This window comes from Cimex lectularius, unplaced genomic scaffold (assembly GCF_000648675.2).
Source record: "Cimex lectularius strain Harlan isolate CLEC.00 unplaced genomic scaffold, Clec_2.1 scaffold260, whole genome shotgun sequence".
Classification (NCBI taxonomy): domain Eukaryota; kingdom Metazoa; phylum Arthropoda; class Insecta; order Hemiptera; family Cimicidae; genus Cimex; species Cimex lectularius.
The window spans coordinates 594606-619359 of NW_019392831.1; the positions used below are offsets into that span (position 1 = coordinate 594606).

General features: G+C 33.5%; 2 protein-coding genes and 1 long non-coding RNA gene across 5 annotated transcripts in view; 1 reads left to right on the forward strand and 2 right to left on the reverse strand.

Annotated features, from left to right (window-relative positions):
* The first annotated feature begins 261 nt into the window (after positions 1-261).
* Positions 262-24754, forward strand: part of LOC106672336 (condensin-2 complex subunit G2-like) — a 26189-nt gene continuing 1696 nt past the window's right edge. Inside the window, exons 1-18 of one of the 3 annotated variants that reach the window (XM_024228525.1) lie at positions 262-521; positions 3541-4239; positions 4303-4494; positions 4563-4730; positions 4814-5149; positions 5284-5466; positions 5548-5719; positions 5774-5870; positions 6965-7124; positions 7190-7297; positions 7375-7527; positions 9568-9735; positions 17763-17971; positions 19024-19196; positions 19259-19446; positions 19505-19645; positions 19724-19864; positions 19946-20121. In XM_024228525.1, the coding sequence (XP_024084293.1) occupies positions 399-521; positions 3541-4239; positions 4303-4494; positions 4563-4730; positions 4814-5149; positions 5284-5466; positions 5548-5719; positions 5774-5870; positions 6965-7124; positions 7190-7297; positions 7375-7527; positions 9568-9735; positions 17763-17971; positions 19024-19196; positions 19259-19446; positions 19505-19645; positions 19724-19864; positions 19946-20121 (3587 nt within the window). In that variant the 5' untranslated portion in view covers positions 262-398. The remainder of the gene's footprint in view (positions 522-3540; positions 4240-4302; positions 4495-4562; positions 4731-4813; positions 5150-5283; positions 5467-5547; positions 5720-5773; positions 5871-6964; positions 7125-7189; positions 7298-7374; positions 7528-9567; positions 9736-17762; positions 17972-19023; positions 19197-19258; positions 19447-19504; positions 19646-19723; positions 19865-19945; positions 20122-24754) is intronic. The other 2 variants (XM_014403681.2, XM_024228526.1) reach the window with 2 other exon arrangements.
* Positions 9933-17498, reverse strand: LOC106672342. Its single transcript, XR_001341237.2, has 2 exons — positions 17194-17498; positions 9933-10059 (listed from the first exon to the last, which is right to left on the reverse strand). It is a non-coding gene; the product is annotated as an uncharacterized LOC106672342 (long non-coding RNA).
* LOC112127472 lies at positions 21345-24081 on the reverse strand. Its single transcript, XM_024228528.1, has 2 exons — positions 22698-24081; positions 21345-22632 (listed from the first exon to the last, which is right to left on the reverse strand). The coding sequence occupies exon 1, from the start codon at positions 23947-23949 to the stop codon at positions 23134-23136; it is 816 nt and encodes a 271-aa protein (XP_024084296.1). The 5' UTR covers positions 23950-24081; the 3' UTR covers positions 21345-22632; positions 22698-23133.

Here is a 24754-nt window from a genome sequence, read left to right on the forward strand (position 1 = left end):
AAACGTTTACCCACTGTTACCAGGCACAAAAGCGTCAACTACAATTATTTGCTCTAAACAATTTTTCTTGAGTGATAGACAGCAACTTTTGATTTTTGTTTTATAGAATTCAGTATTACATACACAATTGAATAAGACATGCAAGAATGAACAAATAATAAAGCTAAAATAATAAGTCACTGGTTATCACTAGTATTTGTTCAGAGCAAACAATTGTAGGTGACGCTTTTGTCCTGGTAACAGTGGGCGCCGAGGCACCGTTGCTTTTAGTAATTGGAGGGAACTGAGAAAGAAACTGGCTATATAACATTCGTGTTTATTTGACTTTTCTTTAAACTTCTGTTACGTGTTCGTTGTTATAATAATTAAATAACGGAGGAAAGGAATTTGATAAAACAATGTCGAAAAAGGACACAGTTAAGAAGAAGAAGAAACCTAAGGAAAATAAAGAGGATTGGATGGACACTATAACTGCTCTCACGGATCTTCCGACTTCTCTCCACAAGTTCATTGAGGACAAGGTTTGTCGAATAAGCATTAATTTTGATTTTGCATTTATTTAAAATGATATGTACACTAGATAAAAAACGTTGATTCAAAAATGTTCATAATTGTTTGTACGGTTATGGCCCAAGTGCATCTCGTATATTAAGTTTTTTACGAACAATATTTTTAACAATTATGAAAAAGAGTTCTTTCAACCAGGTTGATTGAAACGACCATATAACTAACAAAACTATAAATTGAGTTGTGTGCCCCCACATGCTTCAACATGCAGTCTCACAATTCAGCATTAACATATCAGTTAAATAAGACATTGGAATGTGATTCCCTCATATTTCTTTGAAAAAGTTTTAGTATATTCTGTGCATAGCTCATCTTCCGATCCCTCTATCCACACTTTCACACTCTAACAATTGTTAAGTGATATTATTGAGCTGTGGCGTATAAATAAATCAACCATTGTCTTTATATTTTATTTGTTATTAAGGGTATACTTACAGTCATATCAAGTAAGTTCATAGATTTTAAAAATTGTGTAACAGAATCATTTTATTGCTGTAAAAAAAATGTTAGTCTATTGTACTTTACTTTGTATTATAATCAAAAATAATCTCACAATCAAGTAAATTTATCCCTTAGTATGGGCGTATCGTGGTGTAACACATGTGTGAGTGGTGAATTACCTCTTAATATGCAACTATTTTCATAGTTTGTAATTCAACAAATCCCAGTATTTCAGATTTAGATGCAATAACCATTACCAGGGCTAATTTTGCAAGAAAGATTTAACAGTCAACATTTTATTAGAAATACTCTCAGACAAAAAAAAACAAAAAAAAACACTGGATGTATTTTGTTGTTTATTTCAAACTACATGTATTTATTTTATCGTTGTAGTAATGACAACGTACTTGTTTTAATATAAACCAAGTTATAAGAGATCAAAAATTCTTGAGTTTTAATAAAAAATATTTAATTATCATGGTTTGAAAGACAATTTACCAAAACACTGAAAAATCATTAGTGATAGATTTATTCTTAATGCTTTATTATGAGGTAATAAATTGTAAGTTAAATGGATTCTGTAATTAAATGACTTTCCGGTGTTTTGGTAAATTGTCTTTCAAACTATGATAATTAAATGTTTTAAATTAAAACAAATGAATTTTTATCTCCTTTAATTTGGTTTATATTAACATAACGTATAACGATAAAATACATATAGTTTGAAATCAACAACAAAATGTGCGTGATGAGAAAATATGATCATAGACCTCTTGGCTGTGTCGCTCTTGGTCTTTTTTCACGTGTACTTCCACCTAATATCTAATATGTAAGTCATGAGGCTATTAATAATTAAAAAAAAAAAAAAAATAGTTGTATTATTGCTTAACCCTGCAGCGGGCACGTAGTGGTACTATGTACTGCAATTTATTTTTTATTGTATTTTTATTTGGATTTTATGTTCTGATTCTGCCAAAAGTGGTTAGTTGGTTATTTGTTCTCTTCAGTTTCAAGTGCAATTTTTCTGATGATGATTTCCTAGATTTTATAGATGATAGAGACAATGAGGCAGAAGACATAATTCAAGGTAGTCATGACAATGATTCAGAGTAATGTCAGGGAAGATGATGAAGATATGGATGTATTTATGCTGTCACTGAGTATTGACTCAATGTGTTTTATTGGGAAAGATAATGATACATTGTGGATAAGCAACCTTTCCCCATAAAACGAGCAAAAACTATTGTAAATACTTTATCACATCCCACCTGACTTATGCGAGATTTATGTGCTGAGTATACTTATTAAATATACTTTTGTTTTTTATCACTCCAAGACGACACAAAGAGACAATATAGTGCTTTAAACTAACATCTACTTTTACTTTAAATCTAACATCTACTTAGATGTCAACAAATCAAAAATGTGTAGATAAAGAGATGGTAAGTAAAACCCATGAAGAAAAGTTAGATAGCCTGTTTTTGGGGTGCTATTATTTACTGCCAAAAATGAAAGGAAATGTGGAAAAATGATAGATCCAGTCTGCTAATTTTCAGAGCTGTAAAGCTGTTTTAAAATATTTTTTGTTTCTAATGAGATTAATACATTTTGATTATACATCAACAAGATTGGATTGTTAATGTAGAAATGTATGTTATTTGCTTGAAGAAGTATTTATGTAGTCCTGATTACAAGTTTTTTTTAATATTATAATGATTTATATTTTTATTTTTCATTCTAATTGATGTTATGATGGTATATCATTAAAATGTTCTTACCTAACTTTATATATATTTTAATTTACTTTTCTTTTTATACAAAAAACAGATAGGTTTTTTTTTAAATTATTTCTTTTAATCTTTCTTTTAAAACTTACCATCAATTAAATTTATGAATCAATTGAATCCGGTGTTGTCAAGCATTGCGCACATAGCAAGCAAGGGGCTTAAGGGGTTTACGTTTTTTTTCTTTTCTTTTTTTAAATCATTCTTGATCTGGATAAACAAAACAAAGGCAGAGGACTTTACAAGCAGAAGGTGAATCAGCCACAAAGTGAAAATATCTTTCATTACCTTTGAATTGCATAAAGAACACATTTTGTATTAGATTTCTAGGGCACAAAGTTTACAAATTGTTGTTTGCAATGCATTTTTAGAAACCATCGCAGCTCAGAGAGGTGAAAAAGGTTTGCCTGCTCACCCAGAGGATTGAAGAAACAAAAAGAATAAAGGAAGAAACATGTGAACAAGGATACTATCCTTGGCAACTCTCATGATGAACTTCACAAATTTGGCTTAAGTGAATTTCTGATAGGCCTAGCCATTCATATTTTCATTTGTAACATTTTATTTTTAATGCTTTTTTATCATGATTAAAATAATAGCAAAAAATGAAGTGCCCACTTTTGTAATATTTATATAGGTGGCCCACTACATGGTTAAATTAAAATTAAAGCAGCCCTGGTGGTACTATGAAGTCATAAATGTTATTTCTAATAGAATGTTCTTACATGTTGCGCTTTTAATGTTGCAGATTGATTTTACTAAGTGTGATGAAGATTTACTTAAAGGATTTTTTAAGGAGTTAAAAACGTACATGATAAAACAGCAAAACATTTTGGATTCAGAAGCCAGTAATGAAGAAAAAGAAAAATCTAATAATATTTTGTATGCCCTTTGCAAATTTGTTAGTCCTATCTTTAAAGAGATGCAATTTCTAAAGGGCATGGTCGCCATGCGAGTAACTGGCTGGATGAATGTAATGTTGGCCGACGCTAATCTTGACTTAAGGATGAGAGAATTGCTCTGTCAATTTTCTATCAACCACTTACAAGCAACTCCCATTTACGACCATTTGCATGAAGGGATTTACATATTAGATTATTTATTAGATTTAACTCTCGGTGAAGCCAATACAAATCAGCGTGAGATAAATAATCATATACGCCACCTCATGGAATTGAAAGATTTTATAAAAACAACTAATTTCATGGGTGAACCTATGGATATTATTAGGTCAAAATTGCTCAAATGTGTGACATCAAGGAATTTTTTAAAGTCTAAAGAGGGAACGGTGTGGGCTGGTATTATCCTCTCAAGAGAAATTTCTCATGTGAGGTCCCTGCAACAAAAAATTCGTGATTTCCTTATTACTCTTAGCAAAAAAGAAGCCGGTGCTTATGCTGATATTTATTTTTACGGCTGGGCAAATGGAGATGAAGATATTAAAAGGGTATATTTATTTATATATCTATTTATTTATTTCAAATTAACATTTTTATTTACTGTTTTAAAGGAAATTGAAGAAAATTGTATTCAAGATTTAATGAAAAGAATATTTACTTTAAGGAGAAATGGTATAGACATGGGAAGAACAGGAAAATTGGTATTTTCAGTTTTGCAAAATCTGCATACTTTGCGGACTTCTAAAAAGTTCAGTGAGGTCATTACAAAATTGTACACACCACTTCTCTGGCGCTATTTGAGGGTATTGTAAAAGATTGTAATATTATCTTTTGAACTAAACTTGAGGATAATTCTTATGATTGTTTTTAGAGTGCTAACCCTGCTGAACGATGTAATGCAGCAGAAGTATTTCTAGATGTTTTTCCTTTGGAAAAAGTGGGATCTGTTGGAAATGCTTCATTTAAAGATAGGCAGGTTAAAGAAATAAAGGATTTACTAACAGATGATTGTCACATTGTCAGGATTATTGCAGTTAAAGTAACTTACTCCATTAAATTTAAAACTTTTATTTAAAAAGTTTAAATAATTTAAACTTTTATTAATAATTTTTTGTTATTCAGGGGACCTGTTACCATCTGGCCCAATCGGTTACACTTTTGACACTTATGGATATAAAACAGTTTTTCGAAATTATTGTTGATAAACTAGCGAATGATGGATCCACTTACCTTGTAAGAGTAGCAGTATTTGTAGGGATTTCAACCATGCTGGAATTCTCTACTACCCATGGTATTTTGTTTAATGTTTTGCCTAAAATGTATCTACACATCCATGATGAGAATGAACAAGTCAGAAAGGCGTTTGTAAAAATGTTAATAAAAGTGAGGAATTTAAAAGATTGCAGTTTCAGCTACTGGGATATTGTTCCAATAGAACACATAGTGGCAAGACTTGAGGTAATTTAATATATGCTAAAAATTGATTATAAAATATAATCTTTGCCAAAGTCTTGTAACTTTAATTTTAATTGGTGACTTTCATACTTGTAAAATCAATTTACAGTTAATTTTATTGCAGTTTTATTTTACAGAATGAGGGGCCTATAGTGGGTACTGAATTGGCAAAATTAATTATTCCAGATTTCTATAAGAAAAATCAAACTATAGATAAAACTATTAACAATTTCAAGAAAATAATTAAACTAAACAAAGAAGCTGCCAAAAACCTTTTTAAGCATTCAAACGGTGTTCTGAATGTTCATGATGCATTTGCTGTAAGTTTTAAATAATATCAAAATGGTCATTTTGTAATGCTTAATGAATATAGCTTGGTGCACTCATAATTCTTTTCAAAGATAATCGTCACTGTAATTGGAGTTTTAAGAAAAATTTTAAAAGAACATACTGAGAATCCCAACACGGAAAACATTAATCCGGAGGAGGGTGGTGAGGTTCTGGAAAGAAGAGTTAGGGTTAAAAAAAGACGACGACTTCTCAAAAATATCACAAATACAAGTCAGAATAACAGTAAGGAAGCAAATGTATATTAATAATACATTATTTTATAACATTACTTTTTAGGCATCATCCAAGAAAATAGCAGCCCGCAGAATGAAAACTCTGGCTCTGAACTAGTACCTACTTTCTTTAAGAATATTTCATTGCTTGAAGAACACGAGTAAGTAAAATCAGTTCTTGGAAAATTTAGTCTACATAAAAAATTATCTTAGTTGTATCTATATTTTCTTCATTAAGTTGTTATTCATTCAATTTGTGGTCAGACTAGTTAAAAATTTAGAAACAATAACAACAATACCAATAAAATAAATTTAAAAAATTATACCTACTAGAAAATAAATTTATAAATTAATTATTCAGTTGGTTATTTTGGTTAGTGAAAATTAACTAGGGAACAGTCTTATTATTTATAATTTGAGTTTTCAAGTTGGACACTTTTGAACGAAACATGATAAAATGTGTTTTATATAAATGTTTTCTTTAATGATTGTATAATTTATTGTTATTCAGATATCGTGAGATGCGGTCGGGTGTGATGTAGGTTTCAGAAAAACATTTTCTTTATCATGCCAACGTTTCGATCTTTTATTGAGATCATCTTCAAGGCCTGGGATTTACAAACAATGTTTACATTTAACAAATACATTTAGGATGTGGAAAAGTGAATTTATACAATGCAAAATATATTTTATATTCAAACAAAGTATTTCTACTCACTCAAAGTGTTTTTATTCTGTGTAATTGTGCAATCCTTGCGTGTCGTGTTGAGTGCCAGTGAGTGAAAATCTCACTGGCATTCTCAACATGACACGCAAGGATGGCACAATTACACAGAAGACAAACACTTTGAGTGAGTAGAAATACTTTGTTTGAATATAAAATATATTTTGCATTGTATAAATTCACTTTTCCACATCCTAAATGTATTTGTTAAATGTAAATATTGTTTGTAAATCCCAGGCCTTGAAGATGATCTCAATAAAAGATCAAAACGTTGGCACGATAAAGAAAATGTTTTTCTGAAACATACATCACACCCGACCGCATCTCACAATATCTGAATAACTATCAATTAACGGTCACTAATCTCTACACACGTATAATTTATTAATTATCATTTTTCCAACACCCAATAAAAATGGTACAATACATTTTTGTAAGTTGGTTTTTCCAAAGCCATTTTGTTGTAATTAATTTAACTTTAGTTATAATTCATTTAAGTAATAAAAATAATGCATAAAAAGGTGTAATTAGAATATTGGCATGTGAATACAGCTTGGTGATAGGAATGGTCAGTGCTGTGACAATTCTCTGGGCAATATTTTCTGAAGAACTGATTAAAAACGAAAAATATTTGAGTGATCTGTATGACCTTTCTACTTGTGCAGTGCCCATGCTGTTACGGTATTACAAGGTAATGATTGTAAAATATGTATCAATGATGTCAACAAACTAATAGACATAAAATTGTTTTAAAAGGGAACTCTTGTGTACTATTACATTGTTGATTTTGCATCTCTAACACCAATCAACAAACTTAATCCTGTGAGCACAATTGCAAGTGCTTGTATTTCTGAGCTAAAAGAAGTATGTATTTATTACATCAATTATTGCATTTGAAAGCAGAGCTGTGATTCAAACACAATGGTTATTGGTTATTTTAGATAACAGACCAAACCCCTTCGAATTTAACACAAGTTCTAATATCTGCGCTATCATCGTGGGATAGAGGACTCGAGGTGATCGATCTGATAATAGAATGGTTAAATCATGCTTTCCGACAAAAGAATCTCAATATGACTTTAGACATGGAACAGGTAACAGATATATTATATTGTCTCACAGCATGCTACATAAATTATTTTTTATTATTTATTTTATCTTTTCTTAACTTGTCAATGCAGATGACGCCACATTGGCGTCAAGCTGTCAACTGTTTCAAATGTCTCAGAGAATATCCCCTGGTAAACAAGTCAGTCTAAATAGTTCTGCACTGAACATCTGAAGGTAGTTTCTCTAGATTAGATTTAAATGTGTGGTGGTTAGTGACCACCGTTAGTCGATGATTATTCAGAAATTATGAGATGTGGTCTGGTGTGATATAGGTTTCAGAAAAACATTTCCTTTATCGTGCCAACGTTTCGATCTTTATTGAGATCATCTTTAGGGCTCAAAGTGTTTGTTTTTTGTGTAATTGTGCCATTCTTGCTTGTCGGGTTGAGAGTGCCTCTCGCAGTTATCAACTCCGGCATTTCTCGCATGCTTGGACCAATTTGTTGCTAGAAGAAGATCTCAATAAAGATCGAAACGTTTGCATGATAAAGAAAATGTTTTTCTGAAACCTACATCACACCAGACCGTATCTCATAATTTCTGAATAATCATTAGATTTAAATTCATTTTTGTATATCAAGAAGACAACAACCGCTATTTTTACTTTATTTATTAGAGTATCAATTTCAAGGATTCCTTATTAGTTTTTGTTTCAATCCTAGGTTCTGGACTGTGAGGATTATCTAAACAGTTCTCTAAAATCTCGTGACTATATTGAGGCTATTATAATAGAAATATAATTAAAAATGTAATTTAACCCTCTACAGGCAAGGCTCGCAAATGTAACTCGGTGCAAGGCAGGTGATATTTGACCCAAATATTGGTTTTTGATTTTACTTCATAATTCAAAACGTTTTAAAAGCAAATAAAAATTAATTTTAATAATGAAAATGAGTATAAAATATAATTATTGGAATTTTTGTTAAATATTTATTAAAAATAAAAATATTTATTATTTAAATTAATTATTTTTAATTTAAAAAAACTGTGGTAAAACACAAAAACCAAATTTTTAATTATATTAAATAAATAACAAAAATTATGAACTTATTAATAAAATGTAGACCTACATATAAAAGAATATATAATTAAACTTATACAATAATAATAATACACGTTTTTTTTCCGAGCGTCATGCATGTAATTGAAACCCAAAATTGAAATATTATAGGTAGATAGATCATAGATGGATTGGAGCAATAATAATTTTAGTATTTTTTACCTTCACGCTGAAATGTATTCTAACAATTGTCACATAGTTTTCTAAGTGAATTTTCACTAATTTCAATTTTATGTTCACATTTTCCAGTACTTTTACAAACCTTGCCTGTGAAGGGTTAAAGAAATAGCATGGGAAATCCTTTCTTGTCCACAAAAAGAATTTTTAATCCCTTAAGATTTTGACACTCTTGATCATTTTAATTTTATTTTACGGCACTCATCAATGGAAGGGGCGGGATCGGATCTCAGCGACCCTGAATTTGGTCCCAACCCCCTTCAAAAATGAGTTTCTTCGATGGAAGAACACCGGTACAACGGGGGCTCATGTTCACATTTGTGTTGCGAGCCCTCCCCCAAAATATGGAGCCAGGGATGAAGTACAATAAGCTGTACAGCTCAGCTGCAGTGCTCAGGAGGGAACTCCTCCAGTCCCTGGTATCCATTATAAAAAAAAGGAACTAGGAAGGTACAATAAGCCAGAAGGCAGACACATTTTGGCATTACGCTATTTTGCCATTGTGTGCGTTTCAGTCAAGAAAGTATAATTGTGAGATGTGTTGGTTTTATTGTCAGTAACAACCAAATTTCTTTCTCCTCCATTTTGTAAAATTTACTCTCATTAAATATTATGTTTTGAACTAATAATTGAAAAAAAAAATTTGTAATTTAAAAGCTTAGAATAATATGACTACGATCATGTATATTTTGCTTATATGTTATTATTTTGTCACTCCCCTCTGTAAGAGTAAATTAGTCTTGAAATTATATAAATAATTTAGTAACTGACTTGATTGTTGTTTTAGAATTCCAACAAAAAGTCCAAGGTTCGGTTCAAGCCAGTGAAAGGAAAACCCCTTCTTGCCCTCACACTCCTCAGCCATCTTGTAGATGATATTTTTAATCTCAAACGCCTTTTGCACAAAAGAAGATTTCGATTATATGAACTTCATACCTATATGGCAAGGATCAAGGTGATTATATTTTCAAATCAATTTTTAAAAACAGTTGATAATTTAATGAACATCCTCCCAAATTAAATCATTTAAAAATACATCATATTTATTTGATATGCTCTCAAGCAAGAANAAAACTTGACACAAGGATGGAAAACAACTTCCAGCTACTCCCAACATATTTGGAATGACGCTCCTCTCTCTCTTTACTTCTGTTCTCTCCCCTCCTACGGGGTTTCTTTTCTGCTTACTGTTGACATCATTCCCGCGGGTGCACTGACGTTTTCCTTCCCCGACACGGCCAACCTGATATGGCAGCCGACCCGGATGCCAATTATTGAGCTGTAACCAAAATAAAATACAAGTAGACTCTGATTAAGAGCACTCGGCCACACTGACAAAAACCGAGTATATCATATTGAATATGTTGATAGATTACCCACAGATAAGTTGTCTTTGTTAGCTTTACTTTGCATGAACATTAAGTATAGAGCACAACATTAAATTACTATTGTAAGTAATTTGCTATGTTAGTAGGTACTGCTGAGCAAGAGTGATGAATTGGCACATAGTAACTAGAAATTTATCAATTTACATAGATAATTTAAGCAATTTTCAAATCAGATAATAACCAAATTTATGCGAGAGTTGACAATCTCTTGAATAAATGCTTAAAAATAATAACTTGGAAGAGAGTTGACAGTCTCTTTAAAATAGTAATGACAATGAGCAAGAAAGAGAGTTGACAGTCTCTTTGAATAGTAATGACAATGAGCAAGAAAGAGAGTTGACAGTCTCTTTGAATAATAATGACAATGAGCAAGAAAGAGAGTTGACAGTCTCTTTGAATAGTAATGACAATGAGCTAGAAAGAGAGTTGACAGTCTCTTCAAATTTTTTTTTTTTTTTTTCAGCCAGGTCCGCACAAAATCAATTTCCTTCAATTAGAGTTAACCTTCCACAATATAGTGGAATCGCACTAGCAAGGCGAATAGTCTGTCACATAATGGCCATCAAGGGCTAGCAACCACACTACATGGCAAATACCAATGTGAAACCAATACATGTTTAGATAAACAAGAAGTAATTAAAATCATTTAACCTAATCAATAATCAAATTCAATTTCCCCAGTGATTCGACCATTAGCAGATCTCATAATGGCTACCTAAGAGCTAGTGATCATCTTATATGACCGAATCATAAGGTATATGTGCGAAACTTACTAATCAAAGAGAAAAGTAATATGTATGTGCAGCATAATCTTAGCTAATAAAAAAAAAAAAAATTCCTTGATACTTAACAGCATTATAATATTAACTAAATCAAGTCATCACTGCTCATTAGTAATAGTACTATTACAATATTATTAATCGTGAATTTATGAATCATTGTTATCCTCTGAGTCGACGTTGGGATCATACGATATATTATCGGATAAGAAGCTATCTGGTTGAACTGACGGGTCAGGTACTTGTTTCAGTTGGTCATGCGGAAATTTGTACGTGCGATTTGAAGTAAGAGACTTTAAAAGGTAACGGTCTTGATCAAGTACTTCTATAATCCGAAAAGGTCCACGGAATTTCGGACTTAATTTTAATTGATTACGAGGTTCATTTTGAATCAGGACAAGATCACCTTTAGACATTAACTTTACTCTAGCTTTCCCTTTATAAAAGCGGGCTTTATCATAATTTGCTGTTTTAATCATATTTTGAGTTGCTTTGTCGCGAATAGCATCTAAATCAATGTTTTCAGAACCTGTTATGGATTCGGTGGGAACGACCAGATTTAATGGTCTACCAACTTTTCCTATCATTAATTCCAATGGGGATGCACGAGTGACTCAATTAATAGTACAGTTGATGGCTAATTGAATATCAGGGACTGCGTCCTGCCAGGAGCGTTCTCCAAGCTCAGTGGCAGTGAGCATATTGGTCAAAACTGACATAACCCTTTCTACTTGGCCGTTTGCGCAAGGTGCTCCTGTTGCAATAAGATGGAGTTCTATTTGATGATTATTACAGAATTGCTTAAAATCATTGCTTCTTTGTTCTGCTTATCCATAATAATCTGCTGAGGAAGACCATGATGAGCAAAGTAATTTATTAAGGCATTAACAATTTCTATGCTATTAGAGGAGTTTAAAGGGTATACTTGTGCATATTTTGAGAACGTGTCAATTATTGTAAGGAATTTAGAATTTTCCAGAGTTAGCTTATCTTATCAATATGAATAATGGCGAAAGGTTTTGTAGGTGTTGGTGCGATATTGTACTGGATCTTAAGAGGGACTCTATCATATTTTGATAATTGGCAAATCTCACAACGATTAATAAATTCCTGCACAGATTTTTTCTGATTAACCCAAAAATATTTTACTTTTATTTTTTCAAAGGTTTCCTGGATTTCTCTGTGATTCATTTTGCCCTTGTGATAGTTCTTAATTGTTTCTACGATCTCTTCCTCTATCGTAACATCAACTAGTTTTTCCGTAAATTTAGTAAATTTTATATCAGACAATTTAAAATTTGTTTGCATTATTCTTGTAAATTTTTCATAAATATCATTTCCAAAGCATATTCCATATTTTATGTTTGGATTAATGTATTCTTTAATAAAAGATATTACTTCGTTTTCAAAAATTTCTTCTGAGAATTCTACAATTATTCGTGTTTTACTGTTGAATAGATTCTTGTCTTCTTCGGGTTACATTTGACAAGAGATATTTGAATTTGACTCACACAATGACTGACCGGACCTTCGGTAATTGGGATTGATAATCCTGTATTTCCTTCCGATTGAGTGTCTCGTTTGTTGTGAATCTTCGTCGATAATGAGGCTGTTTTCATTTAAATTATCGTCATCTATGTTTACGAATGTGGAATAATTATCTATGGTGTTAGGCCAGTTTAAGATTTCTCTTTTGGGAGAATCTAAAATTGAATTTGCAAGGTTTTCCTCCCTTAGCTCTGGAAATTCTTCATAGAAATCATCTAACAGGGTATCTATTTCTTCATCATCAACCTTGGAATTATTGGGATATTTACCTTTTAATCTACTCATATTTATTTGCACTCTAGATAAGGCATCCGCGTTTTGGTCCAATTTACCTTTGTTATAAATGATCTCATAATCGTATTCCTCCAATTTTAGTCGCCATCTTGTCAGTTTCGAATTTGGCTCTTTAAGGGAAAATAGCCATTGCAAAGGTCTGTGATCACTAAATATTTTAAATTTTCTGCCATACAAGTAAGGCCGGAAATATTTACTCCAGACAATCGCAAGCAATTCCTTTTCTATGGTGGAATACTTTGATTCGGTATAATTTAAAGTTCTACTAGTGTAAACAGTTGGTAAATCCGAGTTCTGGGTAAGGGGTAATTTTTATGGCATATATTTTTGCCAAATTTGGTTTCACTCCATTTGGTGTCACCAAATGCCCTAAATATGCTACCTCTTTACGAAGAAATTCTGTTTTATCAGGTTGGATTTTGAAGTTATATTTTCTCAACCTATCAAAAACTAATTTTAACCTTGAAATATGCTCCTCTAAACATGTACTGAATATTATGATGCCATCTAAATAACGTAAACATATTTCATAATTTATCCCCCTTCAGAATATTGGCCATAACTCGTTGAAAGGTGGGCGGACTATTTTTTAGGCCGAACGGCATCCTTAAAAATTCATAATGACCAGTTTCTGTAGAGAAGGCTGTTTTTTCAATACTTTCTGGACTCATCTCTATTTGATGGAATCCGGAAGCTAGATCTAGAGTGGTAAAATATTGGGACCTGCCTAATTTATCTAATATATCATTAATATTAGGGAGAGGGAATTTGTCATCAATTGTTTTTTAATTTAAATTTCGGAAGTCAATAACCATGTGCCATTTTCTTTTTCTTGATGCATCGGCTTTTTTTGAGACTACCCAAAGGGATGAGTTCCATGGCGAATGTGAAGGTCTAATTATCTTTTGCTTCAACATTTCTTCTACTTGATTCTCAACTTCTTTTTTATGAATTTGGGGATAACGATAGTTTTTCGAATGGATTGGAATTTCATCCTTGGTTCTTATTGAATGCTTAATTTGATTTGTAAAGGAGAGATCACTTCCTTCTACATAGAAAATGTCTCCATATTCCTTTATCAAGCCCTTCAATTTTTCTACTTCCTCTCTATTCAAATGATCTATACGGAACTTTGGAAAGTCAATCACTTTATTATGTTTTGTTCTAAGTTTATTACAATTATAATTGTTATTTGAAATTTCATTTGTATTTTTAATTTTATAATTTTTTAAATTGCTTACTGTAAATGGCTTATTTATTACGACGCCTATTTCCATTTCCAGGGATACCTTATACAACGCTTCGTTGTTTTCTACTTTTATTACACATTGGGGGATTTCTACCCCAGATATATTGTGATATCCCAATATGCCTTCACCATTTTCCATATTTTTAATTTTTAATTTTATGACTTTTTCACTTCTTGCATCGACAATATAATTGGTTGTTTGAGTGGTGTTCCACTGGTGTTCCCGCGGTTGGGATTACTTTATGACTCAAATTTTGATATAAGATAGGAATACAGTTTCCTTTATAGTATTTGTCGTTAACGAAATTTAATTGAATATTTAATAATTTTATATTACCTAACCCCAACAGCAAATCAAATTGATCGTGAAAGTTGAATAGGAAAAATTTGAGTATCTTTTGCTGTTGAGAATTGAGAATTTTGTACTGTAGTGTCCTCATTTGAAGTACCATGTGCAGTGGTGACTTCAAATGGATCATTTATAATTTTGTTTTTAAAATATTCAAAACCTAAAACTTTCTTTATAAAGTAACAGGTACTGCCCGTGTCGATCAGGATTCTTGCATTTGTTGCAGGATCTACAAAATATGGCAACTCGTTCCCCATTGATTGTAAATTCATTATCTGAAGTTGTCTTGTATTTTGGTAACTCCTAAAAAAATTACCCTCTTCAGATTTGGTTGGGTTAATGGATTCATCTACGGAATTTTTGGGTGGTTGTTCCCTAGCATCCTTCTGGAAAACTCGTGGTTTTTAGAAGAGTTTCTTGTTGAGATGCTCATGGGTGTTTCTTGGTTGCTTTGTGAAAAATGGAGTGGAATTTTGTTTAATTTGTGATGGTTTGTTGAATTGGATGGGTCGTTGTGTAAATTTATGTGGTTTGAAATTTTGTTTTTGATTTGTGTTTTGTCTATGTTGTTGGATCGGTTGTTGGTCTATTCTCTGCATATACTGGAAGTCGTTTAACTAACTTTTCAATGTGTGACAAGGTTTTAGGATTCCTAGTGGCTAGGTTATTTCTTAAAGGGTCTCTAAGACTACTTATAAAATTGGTGGCCACTACTTGCTCCTGAAACCTTATCAAATCTCATTCATCATTTCAACCATTTATAATTTCATGTATGAAAAATTTCTTTTTTGTGTACACTATGTTGAAGGTACTTTTAAAATAAAAGTTATGACTTTGCGACATTTCAGAAGGATTTAGCCATCCACCTATCAATGAGTGTAAGTGGACTGGTGGTTATTTGTCCACGAAAATTTACATTTCATTGACCTTTATTTTAACATTAAAAGGAACAATCACAATAGCATAAATACCACATGCTATTGTGTGACTTGCTTGGTCTTTCAGGAACTATTTGATTTAACAGGGCACTCTCAACACAACTCCCAATAATGACACATCTACACAGAAAACAAACACTTTGAGCCCTGAATATGATCTCAATAAAGATCGAAACGTTGGCACAATAAAGAAAATGTTTTTCTAAAACCTTCGTCACACCAGACCCCATCTCACGATCTACAAATAATTTGTAATTTAAGTTGAGACCTGGAAAACGTGTATATGAAATATCAGGTTCCACTACTTGCCCTCACAGTTCAGGGGGAGCTGAAATGGCTTTACTGTTTCCTAGACCCGGGAAAAATTTATACTAGTAAAAAAATATTTTAACAATATTTATTGTTGTCACCCACCCATTGTTGATCAAAGCATTTGGCCAGGCAAGATAGTGTCAGCTTAACCCATATATGCCCACTATTTTTTTTTTTTTTTTTTTTTTTGAGGAATTTTGAAATTATCTTTTAGGTAGCTTTTCTTTTTCACCCCTTTTAACAATAAAAAATGTTAAAAAAAATATAGCTAGGCATTTAGTATGCACATTAGGGTGTTGCGAAAACGCGACACGGGTCACTTGAGGAGTCATTTCTCCTTATTACCTTTATCCTATACATATGTATGAAATTAGGATTATATTCGAAATATAGGTAAATTAAAATCATCATGAATCATAATATCCTTATAATTATATATATATTTTTACAACAGTCTTTTTTGTAACTACAATTTTTTTCAATTGTCTAGTTTTGGTGAAATTCAAGAAAACATTTTTCGTGCAATGTGATTCCGCATTTTACACATTGTTTTATGGTTGTGGATTTACATACTCCACATCGGGTTCGTTTTTCTTTCGTCCCTAGGAAGTGCCCAATTCTGTCGAATAGGGTCCCCGACGAAATTCTGCTCATAACAGTTGATGTCGAATATCATGTTCGTTTAGGTGCATTTCCGAATCTTTCAAGCAGTTCATTCGCAACAGTTCTCTTGAACTGCAAGAAATCTAATGTCTTTCCTGGAGAAGCTCTGTATAATAATCAGGCATTCTGTAGAGTCACATCTACGGTCCAGAGAATTATGGGCCACCACCATTTTTTAGACTTGATGGATGTACGGTAAGTGACAACGTTTTGATCCATCCTGTCCGTACCCCCCATGTTTTGATTGTAAGACTTTATTATTTGCTGTTGGACCTGGATTTTTTTATGAGCTGCGGAATATCTATGAGCCTGGCGTAGCGGAGTGACTGTTTGGCAATTCGAAAGTACTGTTACCACCGAGTTATCGTTTCACCAGCACAGTAGAATTGATGAGTTTTTTTCTATACAAGACTGATATGAACCTCTAGGTTCTTTTTTCATAATAGCTATATCTTTTATGGACGCGTCTTCAGTTCAGTCTATCCTTATAGTTACTGTAATTCTGACAAAATACACAGTAGCTCGTGGGCAGTATAATACTTTCTAATAAAAAATAAATAATTAATAAAAAAGAATGGGAATAATAATGTATCACTAGCATATAAGATACTAAGATTAGATAAGATAATGTAATAAACTGTGAAAAGATAAGATACAAATTATATAATAATATAAGAAAAGGGTAGTGAAAAATGGTAAACAGAAAAATAAATAAATCTTCAAAGGAAGAGAAAATACAAGTTAGTATAAGTGACGCAACACTGACATTAGACGCCAAATATCTGTAGACTTTTTTAAATTTTGCACACAGTTATTTTCAACAGTATAAAGAAAAACCAAAATAATGTTGCATGTAAAAAAAAAAAAAGTAATACTGTAATAGAAAAACTTACTTTTCTTGAGATATTTCTCCTTCAAGAACGTTCAATTTGGAATGTACAACACAAATGAAGGTTGTCAATAAAACCGAAAAGCAAATGAGTCATATTTTGTTTGAGTACATCCCGCCCTAAGGGTAAAGCTAAAAATAGAACCCGAAATAACATTTAATGGAAAGAACAAGAAAATTCTATTTTAAAAAATGGTACGTTGCATTTTTGCAACACTGGGCATATACGGGTTAAAACCATGCTTTAAACAAATTATTAATTTTTTATTCAAATTATTGTTTCATCACAGAAAACAAAACCGGTTAATTCACTCGACAAGTTGGCTTTTTTGGAAAGTATGAAATTGAACTGTTTTCTTCATTTTTAATATAAAGAGAGTAACAGTATTAATAAGTAATGTGGTAAAGGTAAACAAGTTATTAATGTTGAGTTTGACCCACTATGTTGTCCTGAATAGCATCAAACATTAAATAAAAAATTTCTTCACACATTATGAAAATTATGGAATGGTCAGTCCCCTTTAAAATGTAAAACAGGCAGGATTTTAATTTTTTAATTTTTTAATTTTTTAGATCATACTAGAAAATAGAGTGCAAGCAGGAGAAGAACTTAAGGAACCGGAGCTTTCAGATATATTCATTTGTAAATGTTTTAAGTACTATGTTTTTACTGGGATAGTGCTTCATCAGTCGGAACAACAATTAGAAAATGGTTCTAATACTGAAGTTTCTTCTTTGAATGCTCACAGGTTTTGCATAGACATTACTGATTGGGCTACAAGGTAATTGACATTTAAAAAAAGGTATGTTTAAATTCAAGGGACTTTGCAAAATGGCTCAACTAGTGGGGGGTAATGACCTACAGCATCAAAGCGTCAAAGCAGTTTTGACTGAAGTATTTATCGAGAGAAGCATTGTGTTGGCCATGTAATAATCATATTTTGAAAATGTCTGGCATTCATAAGTTCAAAGTTCATTGTAATCTAGTCAGATGACATTGCTTTGAGTGGTTCATACCACAACTTATTGGCTTTTTAGTATTTTAATTTTTTATTATTCCACTCCCGAATACATCAATTAATTGAAAATCACAACAATTTGTGTATTTATTAATGACATTTTGAGAAATTTTTGAAAAGAGAACTTAATAGAAAGAACTTGGGATTAATCATGGTTTAAAAAATTGGCCAATTTATTTCTTGCAGATTATTCTCTTGTAATTCCTCTTTGAGAACTGTACATACATGAAATTTCATGCAATTCCAATTATTATTCTCTTAATAAATGCTTCAGTTAAACCTGCTGTATGTGTTTATTAGCCTTACCTACCATTTAACTTATTGAGGATGACTTTCGATTTAAAAATTATAAAAAAGTATGTTACAAAAAGATTTTTGCATGGGGTCAGTTGAACTTTTAACCTGAAATTTTCAAAAATCATTACAAACCTTCGACAATACTAACAAGAAAGTAGCACTAATCCACTACAAACTTGAAAAATTGGAAATATTCAAAGATAACGCATTAACAAAAAATACTTAAAAACTCAGAATTACACAAATTAACAATATCTCACATACATCATTTTCACCATTCAAAACACTATATTCTAACGATATGTTTTCATGAGGGCATTTTTACAACAACAAAACTTACAACTTAAAAAAAAATGACAAACCAAATGTTGAATGTGGTGTAACCACCAAGTAACAGCATTATGAAATGGAGGGGGGTGGATGTTAAATGTAACTCATACAGGTGATGGCACATAAGATTTCAACTCATCAAAATTTGTTCTATTTATCAAAAGTTGACATCAAATTATTATTTTCAGAATCATAGTTCCATTCTTACCAACCGATTTAGAAGAGGATGGAAAGAATAGTGTGACGGTACGATGTATAAATCACATTTTGGAAAATTCAAACTACATAATTTCAATAAGCCAGACTGATATGGAACACAGTGTGCATTATGCAAGTTTTCTATCAAACCTACTTAATTCAGGTTGAAATAATTACATTTTAATTTTGCAATTACAAAATTACTTTAGGATCTTTTGTCATCAGGTTGCCCTTTACTCTTCATTGAAAATGCAGCTAAAGGCATTAAAGAGTTGTGTGAATACGCTCAGGTTTATATTTCAAAAGATGAGTACTCCCTTTATAAAACAATATTTCCTTCCCTTCAGAGCAGACTTTTGGAAATACTTGCTATGTCTGATCTAAGTACTACTAGTATAAAAAACTTTGTTGAGGTATTTTATTGTTTATATGTATATAAAGCATGTGTGTCAACAACATTCTTCTTTCCAGGACGTAAAAGGATTTAATGCGGCACTATTTTCACTTTTGACAGTTACTTATTCAAAATTCCCAGATAGTGAACTTTTCTCGGAGGTTTACTCGTATTATATTTATGCCGTGATTCAAGCCATAGCTAAACAAATAATCAAAGTAATTAAATTATTTTATAATTAAGTTAAACAGGTTAAACCTTCAATATCTTTATGATCTCTTAACCCCGTGTTCTAGGAAAATACGGTGATTTGTGAAAAAAAAATAGGAAATCATGTCTTCATTGTAAAGATAATTTTGAATTATTTTATAAGCAAACCTGTATTCTTGAAAAGAATATTTCCAGTGCTGGATAAACACCTCATTCTCTACAAATCAGTAAATCCTTCAACATATTATTGTATTCTTAAAATATCTTATTAAACTCATAATTTTAATTTTAATTCCATTATTTTGAAGGAAGGTACAAATTTATTGAGCTGTGTTGCAATAGTATACACACTAGTTCATTTGTTCAAAGCTAAATCAATCACAAGCCAAGATCTGGAGATTGAATCATGCTTAAAAAATATTTATGAATGCTTGAAAGCGTTCAGTTCGGCTCCAGTGGAGGATTCCTTTTATACAGAGCCTTTGTAAGTTTTTTTTATACATAATTTGTTATATACTATTTTATTGTGTGTATGCGTTGGATGGACAAATTTAATACATTACTCTATTTATTTAGTTTAAAATTAGATCTATTATCTTTCTACATTGGTTACAGGAAACTTGGAGCTATTGTAAGTCAAAATAAACAGTAAATAATACCTTGTTTACTTATTTTCATTACTTATTTATTTAGAAATCGTGAGATGCGGTCTGGTGTGATGAAGGTTTCAGAAAAACATTTTCTTTATCGTGCCAACGTTTCAATCTTTATTGAGATCATCTTCAGGGCCTGGGATTTACAAACATTGTTTACATTTAACAAATACATTTAGGATGTGGAAAAGTGAATTTATACAATGCAAAATATATTTTTTATATATTCAATCAAAGTATTTCTACTCACTCAAAGTGTTTGTCTTCTGTGTAATTGTGCCATTCTTGCGTGTCGTGTCGAGAGTGCCAGTGAGATTTTGCTATTTTGTGTTTATATACGTTGGATTTTGAAGGGGTGGGGAAGGATGTCGGTATAGAAAAGACATTTTTGTATAAGGCGTCGGCTTCTTTGAGGTGAAAAGAGCCGACGAAGGGAAAAAATGTGTTGGTAATGGTTCGGCCAGATTATCCTTTCAGGATTATATAGAAAGGGATAAATAGGAAAAGGAAAGCTAAATTGTTGGGAAATTAGACTATGTGAAAAATATTTGATGTGTGGAATGTAATGTGATGATATAGGTATGTTATCTGTATTGAATTTGATTAATGATATTGGCGTAGCTGCGACTGAGTTTACATGTATCTGTTCTGTAATTGATGCTGTTTATCTCTGTTGATATAAACCATTTCTAAAAAATTACGTTTATGTTTGTTTTGTTCTGTGTGTAATATTTTTGGATTGTTGAAGTCGAAATTGTGTCTGTGTTCAAAATGGTAAGTAGCGAGTGCTGTAGGATTTTGCTTGGGTTTTTTGCAATCATAGATATGTTGCTTTACTCTCTTGTCCAGATATTGGGATGTAAGACTGATGTAAGTTGCCGGACAGTTTAAACAGTTGATATTGTAGATTACGTCAGATTTATTTGTTATTGGTGTGGGATCTTTAATTTTGGAAAAAAGTGTTTGAATTGTTTTATCATTTTTGAAAGCTATTTTCAAGTTATCGGACAAGACTTCAAAATAGCTTTCAAAAATTATAAAACAATTCAAACACTTTTTTCCAATGGGGTGTTCCGATGGGATTTATAGGATCTTTGGCAAGGATTTTGTGGAGTTTACTTGCCTCAGTGATGTTTTCGATTTCCTTGCAATATTTCCTCCACGATTCCTGTTTCGCTTTTTTTATCTCCCTATTGTATTCTGTTAGGGTTTTACTGTATTCTTCAGTATTTCCCATTTTTTTCGCTCTATTCCAAAGTTTGTGAGTTTTCTTTCTTAGTGCCGCCAGGTTATCATTCCACCAGCAAACTTTTTTCCCGTTGTTGTAGGTGGTTTGTAGGCAGGCTTCATGATATGAGTTTATTATAGCTTCTTAATATTTGTGTAGAAGTTAGCTCAATATCTAGGGTGCTTTTAATACTAGCCATTGTAGTTAGTGTACCTTTCTCCAGCAACCCGCTGTACTTCCCCCTGTCCGTGTTTCAGGGGTTCTGACCCACTTTACATGTCTTATCAACTTGTGTGATTTCCATGTATATGTGTTGGTCTGAGTTAGATATCTCCTCAGAGCCCGCCCAATTCACTATCTGGTTTAAAATACAGCGGGTGGCAAGAGTAACGTCAATAACTTCCTGCCGTCTGTTAGTTACAAAAGTTGGTTCAAAGCCTTTGTTAATAATACTTAAATTATTAGTTATTAAGAATTCTAAAAGCTTCTCACCTCTTTTGTTAGTGTTTGTGCTGTTCCATACCTCATTGTGTGAGTTTGCATCAGTGCCAATAATCAACTGTAGGTTTTTATGCCTGCAGTACTGTACCAGATCCTCAGTTTCTATTGGTGATGGAGGTCCTGGTGAGTCATAAGGCATGTATGTTGAGGCTATCATCACGTCCATCTTAACTCCTTCCTTCATGTAGTTTAAGCCGGGTCCAGACGAGTGTAATGTAACACGTAACGTAACGCGTAATGCAAGGCGAATTCTTTGTGTGGACGCTACTACGAGCATTACATGTAACGCTCGCCCAACCTTTCGACCGGATCCATCAGGGTGTAGGTTTTTTGTGCGAACACAAAGGCGCTCGCAGTTCTCGTTTGGACGGCGTTCGTGGCAGTTGTGTAGTGTGGACGTTCATGATGTGGAGTGACGAACAGTCGCTTGAACTTATTGGTTTATACCATGTTCGTAGCAACTGAGTGGAACAGCCCCCTCTTCAAGATTTGCGTTACATGATTCGCGTTCACTTCGTTTGCCATCCACACTGTTCACTCTAAATTACACGTAATCTTGCATTACACGTTACACCCGTCTGGACCCGCCTTTAGCCTAATTGCTGTTTGGTCCCTGGAACAGAGCTCATAAGTGATTAGGCATTGTAGTTTATTTTTAATTAAAATGCATGTTCTTACGTTTTGTTGCGTGTGGTCATATATGACTCTTTTTCCCCTATCTCCCAGCCCGGCTACTCTGCCTTTTACTAGCCAGGGTTCTTGGATAAGGGCTATGTCGATGTTTTTCTCCTTAACCACACGACAAAGCGTAAGTGTTGCTGCCTTACTGTGCTGGAGGTTTGCTTGAAGCACCCTCAGCATCAGTGTTGGTTGCTTTTCTGATGACCCTTAGGTTTATCATCGCAAAGCCAAGGTATAGTTTTAAGTTGGCTTTGTTCAGATTCCCAAAGGATACATCGTCAATGTCAACCACCAGGATTAGACTTTTTCCTTTGTCTTCTATCCTCTGGCTGATGACTCTCCATTTCCCGGTATTAATACCTGGGTTTTGGGACTCCATCAGCCCGAGAATGGTGGTAGCGTCCGTAGTGCCCAGAAGGTCAGGGTCTGGCACCTACATGGCCACCCTAGTGGTTTTAATGATTTCTCTATAGGGGCCTACCCTAAGGTTTGCCCCTTCCCATGGGTGGATGGTAGGCACCGTTGCCATGAGCCAATCCTTGGCACTTTGATTTTCACAAGTTATCAGGACCGCTCCCTTCTCAACATATCCATTCCTGAACTGAGGTCCCTGGGAGTTTTTGCTCTTCCAGACCTCAGCCAGGATGGCCCACTGAACGGTCCTGCCCTGATCGGTTGGTAGTTCCTTTTCCGAGTATTCTTCCAACACCACGGCCATTTTAAGCGCCTTGAGGGCTTGTTGGTATGTCTCAGAGTCCTCCCCCCCAACCATGTTGGGGTGGATGACCCGCTCCACACCGCCTCCCCCAGTTTTGCTCTTTTTGGGGCATGTCCTAGGAGCACTTCCACTTGATGATGGGGTGCTACCCAGTGACCTGCCCCTTTTGCCACTTTTGGTTGGCGTTGGCCCCGGTTTTTTGGGGTCAACACTTCCCGTGGTTTGCCCTGGTGCCGGAGTCCGGAGGTTTACATTGGGGTTTTGTCTTGCTTTCCTGGTTCTTTTTAGGATAGGCTCCCCCCGTTGTTTGGCTCTGTGTATGGCCATTGTGCGTCTTTGTGCCCCAGATATTCTTTGGGGTTGTAGACGTAGTTCCTCAATCTTCTCCGTCACCTCCATTGGAGTGGTTTCATCTTCTGGTTTTTTTCCTGAAGACCCCCCCACATCTGCAGAAGGTGACGCAAGAAGATTGTCTTCTAGCTCTTCGTTTATGGGAATTGGAGAGGGTTCAGAGCCCTCTTCAATTCCCATGAGTTGATTTTTGGGGTCTTCCTTTGCAGGTTCCCCCGGTGTTTTGTTTTGTACTGTAGGTTTTTCCAGTTCCTGTAGTTCCCACGAGTGAGAGGGATCTAAAAGTCCGCACCGGAGGAGCCCTCTCTCCGGTGTAGGCTATTTACTCAAGGGTGTCGCCTGGTGCCCTTGAGGCTCCGTTATTGGCACAGTTACCTCTGTGCCATTCATCCATCAGCACGGATCGCATAACACCTTGGATTTGGGCTGGAATGCGGGACTAGGATAGGGTGTAGGGTGGGAAGAGGGGTAAGGTATTAGGTTTAGGATTAGGAGGTGTCAGGTCCAGCTCCTGTCCCTCCATACCCCTCTTTCCGTTCGTTTACCAACACATTTTTTCCCTTCGTCGGCTCTTTTCACCTCAAAGAAGCCGACGCCTTATACAAAAATGTCTTTTCTATACCGACATCCTTCCACACCCCTTCAAACACAAAATAGCAAATTCTCACTGGCACACTCGACACGACATGCAAGAATGGCTCAATTACACAGAAGACAAACACTTTGAGTGAGTAGAAATACTTTGATTGAATATACAGGGTGAATTGCTACTCGTGCTACAAACTTCTCCAGTAGATTCTTCACCCTAAAATGAACAAAAAAGTTCATATTGTCCATGGTCCGATTCTCAACCATTTCAGAGTAATTTCGCTTTTTATCGATTTTGAAAGATATCACGTCCTGGCGTCGGAAAATCGTGATATCTTTTAATCTAAACATTTCTCTGAAAATCTAATAGCACCGTTGAAATTCCCGTTAATTTTTC

What these genes read in the sequence shown, in the direction of transcription:
- LOC112127472 (XM_024228528.1), bottom strand. Translation starts at nt 23,949, where the DNA reads ATGGGAATTGAAGAGGGCTCTGAACCCTCTCCAATTCCCATAAACGAA.